This window comes from Macrobrachium nipponense, chromosome 4 (assembly GCF_015104395.2).
Source record: "Macrobrachium nipponense isolate FS-2020 chromosome 4, ASM1510439v2, whole genome shotgun sequence".
NCBI lineage: Eukaryota > Metazoa > Arthropoda > Malacostraca > Decapoda > Palaemonidae > Macrobrachium > Macrobrachium nipponense.
The window spans coordinates 79638701-79653530 of NC_061100.1; the positions used below are offsets into that span (position 1 = coordinate 79638701).

The following is a 14830-nucleotide window of genomic DNA, read 5'->3' on the forward strand; positions in this document are numbered from 1 at the left end:
GTCAAGTAAATGGAAGTCATCCTGAGATTCATTCCTAGAGAAAAAAGACAGAACCATGGACAAGTTCATCAGGAAGAATCTAGTCCTTCCTTTGGAATGGTTGCTCCATTCAAATAAATGTAGGGCCAGTTGCAGCATTGAATATTTCCCCTAAGTAACAGCTTCCAAGATTTTGCTCCACTTCCATACTCAGCAGCTCTTTATGATCAGAGCTCTTTTGGCTTCTCTAAATTCTTAATATATCTTGATATCAACCTTGTTTTATGGCAACCTTGTAGTGGTGCCAAAATACATTCCCAAACTTTTATGTCAGCGATGCAACATACAAGTGATCAAACTTGATTTTATTGAGTCCTTTGGTAGCATTGGGACAGCTGGTCTATACATTGGATGAGATCTCTAGGGTTCTTTAGATCCTCCATATGTTCATTGAGACTTGGGCTCATTATTAGTGCAGTCATTCCTTTTTTTATGAAATGTAATTGTTTAAAAACTAAATTGATATTTTCACACAAACTCATTCATTCTAATGCAAGCTCCGGCCTCCCAGCTGTACAAAGTTCTCACTGCTCATGGACAAGCCAACATGAATAATGACATATACTATAGTTGCTTGAAACTTGGGGAACTTTTAACATATATGGGCAATACTAGCTAACTGCCATTTTATTTCTTTTAATAGAGACAGAAGTACCTGGGGTGACTTTGCAGAACATGAATGGACTAATTTTAAGTAATGGGTTTGCATAAGAAAGTAATTTTTTAAAGAAGAATTATGTATGTTATTAGATCTTGAGCTGTGCTATATTATAACCTCTGAACCACAGTCTTGGACATTCTTTGGTGTAAATTTTCTTTTCTGAATTTGCCTTCACACAAATTTTTTTTATCGTCTAGCTTTAATTAAGTCATTGATCATAATATTATGTTCTTATATTTATATAGATTCCGTTTTATTTATCGTTACATGCTATTTAAAGTATTCAAATCTGCTTACTGCATAATATACCCAGTATGTGTTTAGTTCTATTTCTATTTTCTCTTCATTAGTCCCTGTGACCATTTTTTTGAAATCAGTCAATCTGCCTTTTTATCCTTTTTGGCAAAAGGGCATTCTTTTCAGTGAAAGCTTATTATTATTCAAGTTTTTAGTCTTATTAGTACTTTTTCCATGTACTCTATGTAAAGTATATAACTTGAGATGATGATGATGACTAGAAAACAACTTTTTTAATATGTTTAATTGGGGTTTTGTAGAGAATTTCTACGTAAATGCAAATATTTTGATTTTATTTATGGTTTCACCTACCATAAGTAAATGATATAGATTACCAAGGAGTTACGAACAATGGTTTTTAGAGCAAGACTGTTGGTCACTGTATCCCTTTGTACCTAGCGAGGCACAAAGTAAGTTTCCATGATCGATGGGTTGGCCTAAATTATTGTGAGACCTTCATTGCTAGCCATGACTGGTAGAATAACAGAGGAAACATGCTGCTGTTCTCTTTTTAAGAAAACCAGGAGAGGTTGCTAGGATGCTTTAGATCTTGCAAGGTTGGAGTCATGATGATGGATGCAGTCCCAAACAGTCCCAAACCTGCTCTAAAACAAAATGTTAATCTCTAGGGAAAGAGGATGCTGCTTCAGTTTTGCATTTCTTTTCAGTGCAAAAGGTAATTTCAAGGTAATGCCTTTTTCAGTCATATCATTCAAAGAATTCCTGGATATTAGAGGTGCTTATTCAGGCACAGCTATTCTCCAGGTTTATAAATAGCAAAGAATGCATGGGACATTTTGATCATAAACTTACTAAGGTACATCATAAAATGTATTGGTTAATAATACTGGAAAAATGGGATTAACATAAAGAGATTTTACATTACAACTTTTATTTAGTGCTCATGAAATGGTAGTGAAATGTGATGTGAATTTATATATTTTTAATAGTGATCCACAGTAAATTTAAGGATTTCCTTGATTACCAGGAATGTCTGAAACAAAGAGTTTTAGAAGGTTCCAGAATTAAACTTTTTCTTCAGATGATATTTAATGACCTGAAATAGTAATGTACAGTAATGGAATTTAGAATTACAGTTAGTAGCTTTGATTGGAATTTTGAATGAAATAGCATTGAGAGCTCCAATATTAGCAGACCAAATTGAAGGAAATGAATTGCCAACCATGAAAGATTATTGACTATGCTTTGTGAATTCTTATAAAAGTAATATTAACTGACAATGGAAACAAAAGGGATGGAGTTGATCTTAAATACTTTAGAGTGCAGGAAAGTTTGCCAATTTAAAACAATTTGTGAATACGATTTTTGGTATCTTGGCAGATAATTTTTATGACAAGTGGAATGCATTTTATGTTGACTCACAATGGATTTTTGATAATGGGAAGTTTCATATTCAATACAGAATGTTACTCATATCATCGTTATTTGATATATTCTAGTAGTCTTTTATTATTTTGATAGTGATTTTTCACTGAGGTGTTGCACATCCCATGAAGACACAATGGAAGAATTCTCGTCTCTGTAAAGAAAGAATAGATTTTAAGTGCAGAATAAGATTGACTCAGGTAAAGAACTGCTAAGTGATGAAACCAGAGAATATCTGACCTATTACTCAAGGAGAGAGTTTAGTGGTTACAAGTGATAACAGGCTGCGAATAAGCCTCTAGCTGTGATAATGATCGACTGACATGAGGCAGAAATTGTAATAATTTAAACATCTTCAGTGGACAAATCAAAACTATTTTTGAGGCAAGTTGTATTGCAGCATTGCATACTAGCATATGTACTATATTATTGATTATAATTGTATGTAAATGAATACAGTTGATAGTAATTTTATATAAATGAATACAGACAGTCCTTGGTTATCGGCGTACTCAGTTAATGGTGATCCGGTTTTATGGTGCTTGTCTAGTGCCATAAAATCGACGATTTATGGCGCCATAATGAGCCGAGTTTTGGTTATCAGTGCCATAAGGTGCTGATATTAGAGTTAGGACGCCTTGACATACCTATTAAAGGTGCCACTAACCAGTTATTGGTGCCATTAACCAGAACTTGGCGTCATAAGCACCAAAATCGCTGAGTTTTGGTTAATGGCGGTTTTTGATTATCAGCACCCCACTGAGAATGTAACCCCTGCTGATAACTGGGGACTGCCTGTACAGTTGATTGTAATTTTATGAAAACAAAAGTAATCTCATACATATGGACTGTTGCTTTGGTTGGCCTTATGCTCTGGATGTAACTGTATGCTTAACCCTTAAACGCCGGAGCGGTAAATAAAAAAATGACCCCCGTATGCCGGAGGGGTTTGAGAGTGAGCGCGTAAGCGGAAAAAATATTTTTTTTCAAAAAATCACAGCGCGCTTAGTTTTCAAGATTAAGAGTTCATTTTTGGCTCCTTTTTTTGTCATTGCTTGAAGTTTAGTATGCAACCATCAGAAATGAAAAAAATTATCATTATCATATATAAATAATGCGATATATGATAGCGCAAAAACGAAATTTCATATATAATTGTATTCAAATCGCGCTGTGCGCAAAACGGTTGAAGGTAACAAGTTACTTTTTTTTTCGTTGTAATGTGCACTAAATTGCGATCATTTTGATATATAACACATTGTAAAACGATAAAAGCAACACAGAGAAAATATTATCACAAAATAATGCATGAATTCGTAACGCGCTTACGTTAACACATATTTTTTTCAAAAATTCACCATAAATCTAAATATTGTCCTAGAGACTTCCAATATGTTTCAGAATGAAGACAAATGATTGAATATTACTATACTGTAAGAATATTAGCTTACAAATGCAGTTTTCGACCATATCTGACGAGCTAAAGTTGACCGAATGTCGAATTTTTTATATATATATTTTTTTATATGCAATTATTTCGGAAATAAGAAAAGCTACAACTTTCAAATATTTTTCGTTTTATTCTACATGAAATTGCGCACATTTTCATATATAAAACTCTATGAAATGCCTAATATGAAACGGAGCAAATATTCCGAGAATGGGACTTACGCATTTCGGAGATTTGTGGCGGAGAATCCGCGCGCGGAGGGAACGAAAGTTTTTTTTTAAAATTCACCATAAATTTAAATATTGTGCTAGAGACTTCGAATTTGTTTCACGATGAAGATAAATGAATGAATATTACTAGACTGTAAGAGTTTTATCTTACAATTGCGTTTTCGACCATTTCGGTAGAGTCAATTTGACCGAACGTGGTTTTTTTTTTTTTTTCTATTTATCGTGATTTATATGCAAATATTTCGAAAATGAGAATAGCTACAACCTTCAACTATTTATTGTTGTATTATACATGAAATTGCGCACATTTTCATATATAAAACGTTATGTAACGGCTAATTTAAAATGGTGCAAACATTACCACAATCGCACGTATGATTTTTTCGGAAGAGTTACCGCGCGGACGTAAAGAAAATGTTATTTTTTTCATAAATTAACCATAAATCGAAATATTGTGCTAGAGACTTCCAATTAGTTGCAAAATGAAGGTAAATGCTTGAATATTACTAGAATATAGGCGTTTTAGCTTACAATTGCGTTTTTCGACCATTTCGGTAGAGTCAAAATTGACCGAAGGTTGAAAATTTGTCACATCATTTTTTATATGAAAATATTTCAAAATTGATAAAAGCTACAACCATGGGTTGTTTTTTTTTTAGTTGTATTGTGCATGAAATTGCGCACATTTTCATATATAAAACTTTATGTAACGGCTATTTAAAAATGGTGCAAACATTACCACAATCGCATGTATGATTATTTTCGGAGGAGTTACCGCGCGGACGTAAGGAAAAAGTTTTTTCATAAATTCACCATAAATCGAAATATTGTGCTAGACACTTCCAATTAGTTGCAAAATTAAGTTAAATGATTGAATATTACTAAAATATAAGAGTTTTAGCTTACAATTGCGTTTTTCGACCATTTCGGTAGAGTCAAAGTTGACCGAAGGTTGAAATTTTGGCACTTATCGTTATTTATATGAAAATATCTTAAAACTGATAAAAGCTACAATCATGAGTATTTTTTTGTTGTATTCTACATAAAAATGCGCACATTTTCATATATAATACTCTATGTAACGGCTAATTTAAAATGGTACAAAAATTATGTCAAAGTGACGAAATAATTTCAGAGATGTGTCACAGATACTTTTTAGTGCGGCAAGAAAGAAATTCGCGCTTGCGCGCCTGCGTAACGATTGTAAACAAAACAACACCTTGATCCGTGAACTCCCAGCATCCCCCAAGGCGCGTGATTCAAGAGTTTTCGGCTGGTAGGCCTAAAAGTATTTTTCCGCGAATTTTTAAAAAAACTTTTGTATGTCGACGTAAAATACGTCCAGTCGGCACCCGAGAGACAAAAAATGTCGACGTAAAATACGTCCAGTCGGCGTTTAAGGGTTAATTGAGCTAAACATGAAATAACTCCTCTACCTAATTTGTTGATCTGGTTAAACTACTTGATAATATAATAATAGTAATTATCCTTCTATCATGTGTTAGAAATTCCATTGTAGCATGACTAAGACCCCTCACATCCATCATCATCTTTACTCTGTAAGACTTTGAAATAGATGCATCTGCTCCAAATCAGAAGGGAGAGGAAAGGTGAAGTAGGTGTAAGGCAATATTTTTAGAGTATGAAACATTTAGGAAAAAAATTCAAGTTAGCAAAATATCTCTCACTTGCAAAATATTTGACTTGGTTTGACACGTTGTGTTACAAGTGCTGGAGTAACCATAGCACAAAATTCTTGGACAGAAGGATATGCCTTTTTTAATAGAACCTCTATTCCTGTTATCAGGTAGTTTAAACCAGTCCAATGACCAAACGTATTTAGCTCTCAAGGGTTGGTCTGAAAGTCTATGCATGATTTGGAGACAGTTAAATGAAAGTTGGAGAGGTAACTAACAAGCACTGACTGTGGGGACTAGCTGAATGAAAGGCAAACATTTACATTTTCTAAGTTCTGCCAGGCACAGGGAAGCTCATGTTTGTAAGACCTGGGCATATAAAGGGGAAGGAAATGGGGAAAGAACACAGGAATCATGTGGAAGAAAAATAAGTTGAGTCTTAGGAGTGAAGTCCAGGAGGCTAAGAGATAATTACTGACTGTCTATCTTTGAGGTAAATATATACAATTCACCATTAAAATGTTTGGCAATGAAGTTGGAAGAATTACCACTTTCATAATATAAGTCTTGCACACAGGGTTTCTTAAGGAGTTGTAGGAAGACTTTTGAGGCTGTCGAAGACAATGAAAAGTTCCATTTAGGGGGTTAAATTTCAATGGTATTGTTTTCCTGTTCACCTTTCTGAAAAGAGAACTCAATTATAATGATTTTACAAATCCAGCCCAATCTAAAGTGCACTTTGGAAGTAGCTTCCTTACAGCTTTTAGTGGCCTTAAAGGTGGAGGGATTTTTGGAAAGGGGCAGTGTATGGCAGCCTTGTCAGAAAAAGTCATCTCTTGCAGAAATATGACAAATTTTTAAATCAATTTGTATTTTTCATAGCTAACAAGCCTTCAGTCTTAACAGTAGGATAATTTCCAAGAGCCAGCTGGTAACTGGTTAAAACAATCAAAGATTGTACAGCAAGGCATACGAGGTGAGAGCTGGTCAGAGATTGCGCATTACACTCTGTGACATGTTCAGTCTTATCTTTAACTGCCTTGGAGAGTAGACACTATCGCTTTTCCTCTCCTTCCAAGCTGATAGTTTGTGCCTGTGTTTCCTTTCTATTTTTCAGTGAGTTTGTGTGAGTGTTTCTGTTTAATATGGATTCCTCTGAGTCTTCACGGCCTCGTCAATGCATGTGCCTGGGCATTCAGGAATTCCTGTGCTCAAGGTTTCTGGTGTTTGCGGTTATAGATCCTCATACTACTTGTAGTAGGTGCCCAGTAAATTATTGTACTATCACAAATCCCTACCTGGAATATCATTCCTGGCCTAAGTCGCAGTGGAGAGTGTTTACAAGAAGAGGAAACATCGCAGTGTCGACTCTTCCTTCTTCGGAAGGGTTTTCTTCTCCCCAACTGGACAATTTGTCTATTGCTCTCCCTGTGGCTAATTCAAGTGTACCCCTGTCACCTTCTTTTTTTTCCATTGACTAGTCGATGGAAGTATCGGGAATAGTACCTCAGGATGATGTTATGTTTAATGTGGCCCCCTCTCTCTTGGGTCCTAATTCTCTTCCTGAGAGGGAGGAGGCTAAGCCTCTAATTTCTTAGTTTCAGGTTCGGAGTGATACAAGATGGCTTGATCTACGGGGTTTACCTTCCTTGGATGGCTTGTTGTTGCATTTCTTAAAGGCATGTATCCCCAGCCCCTGTAGCAGTCCTGCCTCCCCCAGGACTCCTCTACGTTGGCTCTCATGTGCTACCACCTTGTGGGGCTCCTTTGTCTTCGTTGATGCTCTCTGGGTTGCACCTTATTGCTCTTCCAGTGAAGCCATCGACCAGCTCTGGTCTTAGAGATGTTGTGATGTCACTCCCAGTGTCCTCTCAGCCTGTGATGTCAGATGCAGTGGCTGCTTATCCTCCTGTCATTATGACGTCATCACTTCCCGGTGGCATCATTGTCTTCTCTCGCTGAGCCATCCGAGACTTTAATTCAATCTGTCATCAAGGGTCTTGACTCTGTTTCGTTGAGAGAAGTTTTCTGCCGCCTCTGAGAAGAAGTGTCGTAAACGGAGTGTCTTCCCCTCCTCCTGCTAGTAAAAGACTCGCCATCATGTTAGACGGAGGATCAAGGACTTTGTGGCGTCCATGTTCGTGCAAGTGAGAGGAGTGCTTCACCATCTGCCCCACACGGTCGTGTTTCTCCATCGCATGTTCGTGTTTGTGAGGTTGGCGGTGGGGCTCATGTAAAACAAGGTATTCCCATTTTCGATACATGGCCTTGTATCTCCTGTATGTGCGTGATGCATCGTCGATTTCTCTTCACAGCCGTGTCTCTCCATCTCATGTATGTGTTCGTGACAGTGGGAGTGATGAGAGTGAAAAGAGGGGTTCTCCTTCTTCCGTATGCGGACATGTCTCATCCTTGCAAGTGCGTGCTGATGATATCAGAGGTACCACCCCCTCTTCATCTGTCCTGTACCAGTTTGTTGGTGTAAGGACAATAAGGCTTCAATTAAGAGGTTGAAGGTGGCAGATACGAAGGTGGCTCAAGCTGTGCATAAAGATTCTTCACTTGATAAGCCTGCGGTTGACGTTTGGGAATGTGAGGCTTCCCTGGCTCATGGACGTGTTTCTCGTTCTCCTGGATGAGACCTTAACCTCAGGAGTCAATCTCCTTCAGGTAGCTCTCTTTGGCAACGTTCCTTGTCTCGGGACCGTGCTCAGTTGGTGTCTCACCGATGTGTACTCGACTCATCACAAGTCCACATACGTGATTCCTCCCGTGAATGCGTACGTGGTTCACTTGATGTCTGTGTGAGTGATCCTTCCTGCGATTGTATATGTGGTTCCTCACACGAGCCTGTATACGGTTCAAGCCAGGACCATGTACAAGTGTTGTTGTGTGATGATGTTCCGGAACCTTCTGTCTCAGGATCTTCAGGTTTTAGGCCCTACACTCCAACCAATAATGACAAGAATGCTAGGCTTCCTAGGGAAGCTTCACCACTAATGTTTCAGAAGGATGAGGATACTACAAGGCCTTTTTCTTCGTGTCATCGGTCACCTTTGCCAGTGCAAGATGAGGGAGAGACCGAAGAGTTTATGTCTTCCTTCTCAGAGATTATTGATCTCATTCATGAGTTCAACAATCTTGAGGATAAGGCACAAGCTCAGTCCTCTATCACCCCAACAGGTATAGAGGCCTTGCTGGGTGCCAGACAAGATTCTAGGACTTCTTTTGAGCTTCCCTTGTTGTGTCACGCTCAGCCTGTCTTGCAGTGTGTGAACACTTTGGTTTTCGGCTGAGATGGCTCTCTGCATTCCAACAGATCATCCAAGTTTCTACCTCCTCCTCTTGTGCGGCATAGGAAATACTACTCCACTAACGTAATCCATTTGATGTCCTGTCACCTTAACCTGGACATTATCCATCTTAAGCCTGGTCTAACCCTGGAGTGGGTTAAGTTGGAAGGTCCATCTTTTTAGTCACAGGAGGCCTTAGCTATGGAGATTACTGCAGCTTCCATCTTCCAGGGAGGTATAGTGAATTCTTCTTCACTTGCTAGACTGTTACAGTCTGGTGCTAAAGCTATTTCATACCTGGCTTACCTTAGTGCAACCTTGTGGGCCAACCAGCTCGTGGCCAGGAGAGACAAAGCACTGTCCAAGGTGGCAGGTTCAGTGGACTGTGAATTTTTGTCGGTTCACAGGAATGGGGATCTCTTTGATTTATAGTTTCTGTTTCTGAGGACTGAATTAGAAGATGCCATTGACCGATGATGGGCTGATACTAAGGGTAGGCTAGTCCATCAGGTGGTATCTAAGTCGGAGGCTCGTTCACGACGCCCTCCTCCTCTTCAATGACAGGTGAGAAGATCTTCGCCTGTCAAGTCTTCTAAGCGTTCAACATCTGTGAGGGTCTCTCAAGGCAAAAAAGCAACAACATCCCTTTCAATCCCTCCCCTACAAGTCTGGGAGGGGTTCTAGAGGAAAGGACAGAGGGGGTCATCAATAGAGTGGGCACCTCTCGCTCCCTGTTGCCCTGGGTAGGGGGAGGCCAGTGGGAAAATTGGCAAACATATGGAACAGGGAAATGGGTTGTGGATATTCTTTGGGTTGGATATCTACTACTATTCAGCTTCCCTCCTCCCCTCTTGGAGAGACCCCTTCTCAATTGGACATATGCTCACGACTCTCCAAAGTTCTTGGCTCTTCAAGAGGAAGTGTTGAAAATCCTGAACAATGGTGCGATAGAAGAAGTAAAGCATCCTTCTCTAGGATTTTACAGTCGGATTTTCCTAGTACTGAAAACAACAGGCGACTGGAGACTGGTAATCGACCTTTCCTACCTGAATCAGTTTGTCAGGAAGACAAGGTTCAGGATGGAGACACTTCAGACGGTGTTGGCAGTGATAATGGACAAAAACTTCTTGTTGTCAGTAGACTTCTAGATTCATGCTCACCCTTTGTCCGGAAAGTTTCTTTGCTTCACTTTGAGAGAGCAGATCTACCAGTTCAAGGTCCTGTGCCTCAGCTTGACCATGTCCCCTCAGGTGTTCACAAGCGTCTTTGCCCTCATCTCAACACGGGCTCATGCTCAACGGATTAGCCTGTTGAGGTACCTTGACGACTGGTTGGTATTAGCAAGCTCCAAGGAGAAACTGCTTCATGACAAAGAGTGTCTGCTTCAGTTTTGTCGGGAGCTAAGCATAATGACAGACCTAGAAAAGTCAAATCTGGTTCCCAGCCAGAAAGGTCTTTATCTAGTTATGGTTATAGATACAGCAGCATCGAGGATTTTTTCGTCGGAACAAAAGTTACAGAAGTTTTGGTTAGTGGTGCGCAAGTTCCTGTCACAACCCAAACAGCCAGCTCACCAGTGGCAGGTCCTTCTGGGGATTTTGTCTTCTTTAGAGAAGCTGGCCATTCAGATTGTCTTCATCTTCGGTCTCTGCAATGTAGACTGAATGACTTCTGGTCCCCAGCGGTAGATTCCCCTCTGCAGAAAGTCCCTCTGTCGGAAGAGGTGAAGCAAGACCTTCGTTGGTGGTTGGATGACCAGAATCTCTCAGTGGGAATCCCTCTGCATTCTCCTCCTCCAGAATTCCTCCCATTTTCAGATGCCTCCATCACTGGTTGGGGTGCTCATCTGGAATATCTTGCGTCAGGCATTTGGAGTGCAGAAGACAAGCTGCTTCACATCAACGTTTTGGAGTTGAAAGCAGCTTTTCTAGGTCTGAGATAGTTTTGGGAGAAGGTAGAGGGTCATTCAGTGATTCTGATGTCTGACAACACCACAGTGGTCATCTATGTGAATAAACAAGGGGGTCTGATGTCTCATCAACTCCATTCGTTGACAATCGACTTACACCAATGGGGGAGCGACAACTCAGTGGAGCTCTCTGCCAGGTATATTCCAGGCAATAGGAATGTGGTCGCTGGCAGGCTGAGTCGTCAGAACCAAATCCTGGGCGCAGAGTGGTCTCTGCATCAGGTTATGGCGGACAGGCTTTTTCATGTTTGGGGGAGGTCTGTGCTTGACCTCTTCTCAACTTGCTCCAACAGGAGGCTGGAAGTTTACTGTTCAATGGTCCTGGATCCTCTTGCTCTGGCAGAGGAAGCCTTCCAACACCCTTGGGACAACCTCTCAAAATCTCAGGGTGACTTTGGTGGCTCCTCTGTGGCCTCAAGTAGATGGTTCCCGGACCCTCTGTCTCTTCTCAAATTTCTTCACTCACTGATCCTTGCTGAAAGTGTCCACATTGATAACTGTACCTTTGGGAACTGGACCTTGGGTGGATGCCGTGTCATTATTGATCCTCAAAAAGAATTTATATCAGGCTGAAATTAGGCATTGGTTTCTTCTGGTGGTTATGTATTCTTATGGAACTGCATAAGAAGTGAATCTGCTGAAGGCAATGTAAAGCAGTGGTCCTGTCCATAATCAGTGCAGTCAATCACTTGGAGACTTTCAGAACTGAATTTTAAGGACCTAGTTATTAGAAACATGATCAGTTGGAGAGAACCAAGCACTGGCACCACAACTGAAAGACTTCATTTACACAAAGTATGTAATTATCAGGCAGAAGAATAACATATACATAAAAATCTGTTCTTGAATATTTTAAATGCCAGGCAGGATCCTTTTGAAGGACTACAGAGACAGTTCAGTTGTTGAGAAAGAATTTAATATAAAATTATGTCAAAAGTGCATCTCAGTTGCTGATTCCATTCGTGCAAGATTCTAACTAAAGATGTCCAGTTGTAGAAGTGTAGGAGATGGAAATGACAAAAGTTTATTACTACCAGCCACATGACATATTGATTGAAATTGGTGAGTTTGCTTTATTCAGAGCCCGCTTAGTGTAGAGAATTTTGCTAAAGGCTCTTAGATAGGACTAAAATGAATGTCAGAGTCAGAATTTTGGCAAGGTATAAAAACATCTGTTCACTTTATCTTTTAGGAAGTATTCGTTTTTCATCATTCTTTCTCGAGACCGTTTTCCAGCCAAGAATATTAGGGTGGTAATCATACATACAATGCTGACAATATCTTTAAGACGAGCAGAGTTATAAAGAAAAACAATTAAGGATTTTTTTTACATAAAAGTGTCTGCTGCCACTGCATGATTCTATGGTAATTCCTCATTTCTCGTAGTTGACTGAAACAAATTTGTAGCTACGCCTTTTATTCAACATTACAATTATGGTAAAAAGACGTATCAGTGCTAGGCTACATGTTATTAATAAATGAATATGTAAACAAATATAAGGCTCCTCTGATTAAGGGATTACCACCCTAATAGTCGTGGCAGGAAAATTGTCTCGAGAATGAATGATGAAAAACGAATACTTCCCCATAAAAATGAAGGGGCAAACAGATGTTTTATCAATCGAGGGATATGCATAAGTTGCATTAACGGTCCTGGAGGGAGGGAGGAAAGAGGGGGACAATACAGCACACACCACCCGGCTGCCCCCACCGCGTCTGGCTGTTCCATTCGCCACCCCGAAAAGGCAGCTTACATTCAACATTAATAACAATATCCCATTTCGAATATTAATGGTGTAATTATCATACAGTAAATTATTAAAACACTTTTCAGTTGTAAATGTAAACCCAGATATCCTATTATTTACCTAAAACTTACACATAGGTAACTATTTCAAGCCCGGGACGCAGTGTTACCATGCGCAAACACCACAGGCGGGTGGACAGATGGAAAAAACCCGAGTATAGTTTGTTTGGCAATGATCACCTACTGTATATGGCTACTGTACTTACACTTTCACCCTCAGGACAAGTATTCACTCTGTTTGTCAGCTCTTGTTGAAGTGCATCTTCATTTTGGTCTTGGAGAAGAGTCCTCACTTTCTCAGCCATGGCTGCTCTGTTTATTGTCCCATCTTCATTGTACTGCAATGGAAAATGAAGATTTCACTTTCATGCAAAGAGGTTAATGATAACAAATTTCAAGTTGTTATTCAAGAAAGTTTGTATAGATCCTTATACGTATAGAACTGGCCCTTTTCTGTCAGAAATGACTGCTGAACCAGCTGGACATCAGCTAATGGCAAAATATATATGGAATTTTAAATATTAACTTCCAGCTTTACATATCAAAACAAAACGTAAGCAAATTGTTTGCAAAGCTGACTAAAAATTCAATTTAGATTTATATCTGTATCTCAGACAAATACTCTTTTGCAAAGTCTGACTTTAGTCTTATCATAAGGCAATGGTTGAAGTACTGAGAGTTCCTACATATTAGAGTTGGTTGTCATATAAAGTAGCTAGTGACCATTTTGATTTATTTATTAATTTCTGCATTTGATACACATCCTCAGTATGCTTTTGATCGATGCCAGTTACCCTACAACGAGGCATTAGCAAAAGTTAAAAAGGTACTATAAGTCACTGATTTGATTACTTGTTCATTTTTGGATCACTTGAATTTGATTACACTACTTTCATGGACTTGATGTAAGTTTAATCCATTTTTTCAAATGAATTGAGAACACTTGACTTACCAGCCCTTCATGAGCGCAGTTTAAGAGTCGGCGTTTATCCTCTGGGTTATTTCTCATCCAATTTCGGAAAGCCTGGTGGGCATTTGTTTCATTGTAACCTAAAAGAAAGTATTGTACATTGGTTTAGATTTCGATTAAAATGGTGATATCTAATGATGGCTCCATTAGAAACAAAATTATAATAATGAGGATGCAAAGAGTATTTTTAGAAAAAATGTTATACATAAAAGTATTCTCAACATCATTATCATTCATTTTTGATAGATTTTCCTCAGATGGAGTTGAGTTCCTTTTGTTTGATTTCCAGTTTTGGCTAGATTCCTCTGTGCAATTTTCTCACTAGCTGTTCCTCACCCTTCTTTCATCACATGTCCAAATTATCTAAGACTGTTTGCCTGCCTATGGGCATGGTGTCTGCATTTTCTTCATTTTTTATATGATCTCAATGTGATGCAGTCATGAGTCTTAGCATTTTGTGGTCAAACCTGTTCAAAATCTCCATTTTCTTTGCAAGTGCCCATGTTTCTTCGGTGTAGAGTAATACAGGCTTTATGCTGTGCTGTACACAAAATTTTTGCAGTATTTTTAATGGGTTACTCTATTTACCAGTATCTGGCAGTCTTTACTACTTCATTTAGACTGTTACTCTTATTTTCAATACTCTATCAGTATGTACCTGTTTTGTTGTCCAGGTAACAGAATTATTATATCTTTTCTAACACCTGCTTTTCTGTTGCAGCATATTTGCTCTTATTCTGTATCATCTCATTTGGCTCTCTTTTTACGTTGTGAGCACTGAAAATCCCTGGTCCAATTATATTGTGCAATCCTGAGCATCTCATGTGGCACCTATTTTTTTTCATTCAGTCCATAGTACTTTGGAACTTGAACTTGATTTGTCCCGGAAGGCAGTTCAGCTTTTGAATATTTGGGTTCAAATAAAATTTTCCAATAAGAAATAATGTAAATATGATTGATCCATTCAAGACCCCCAAATGATTGCTTATTTTTACATACATTAATATATGTATAATGATGAAAAGCATTAATGAAATATATAAAACCAGTTCCACCATGAAATAAGCAGATAAAACCAATAAATTAAAATT

General features: G+C 38.8%; 1 protein-coding gene across 1 annotated transcript in view; it reads right to left on the minus strand.

The window, feature by feature from the left end:
• Positions 1 to 1872: 1872 nt before the first annotated feature.
• LOC135210970 (uncharacterized) overlaps positions 1873 to 14830 on the minus strand; it is a 55649-nt gene continuing 42691 nt past the window's right edge. Inside the window, exons 4-6 of the mRNA XM_064243961.1 lie at positions 13722 to 13819; positions 12976 to 13107; positions 1873 to 2537 (exon numbers count right to left, since the gene is read on the minus strand). Of these exons, the coding sequence (XP_064100031.1) occupies positions 2487 to 2537; positions 12976 to 13107; positions 13722 to 13819 (281 nt within the window). The 3' untranslated portion in view covers positions 1873 to 2486. The remainder of the gene's footprint in view (positions 2538 to 12975; positions 13108 to 13721; positions 13820 to 14830) is intronic.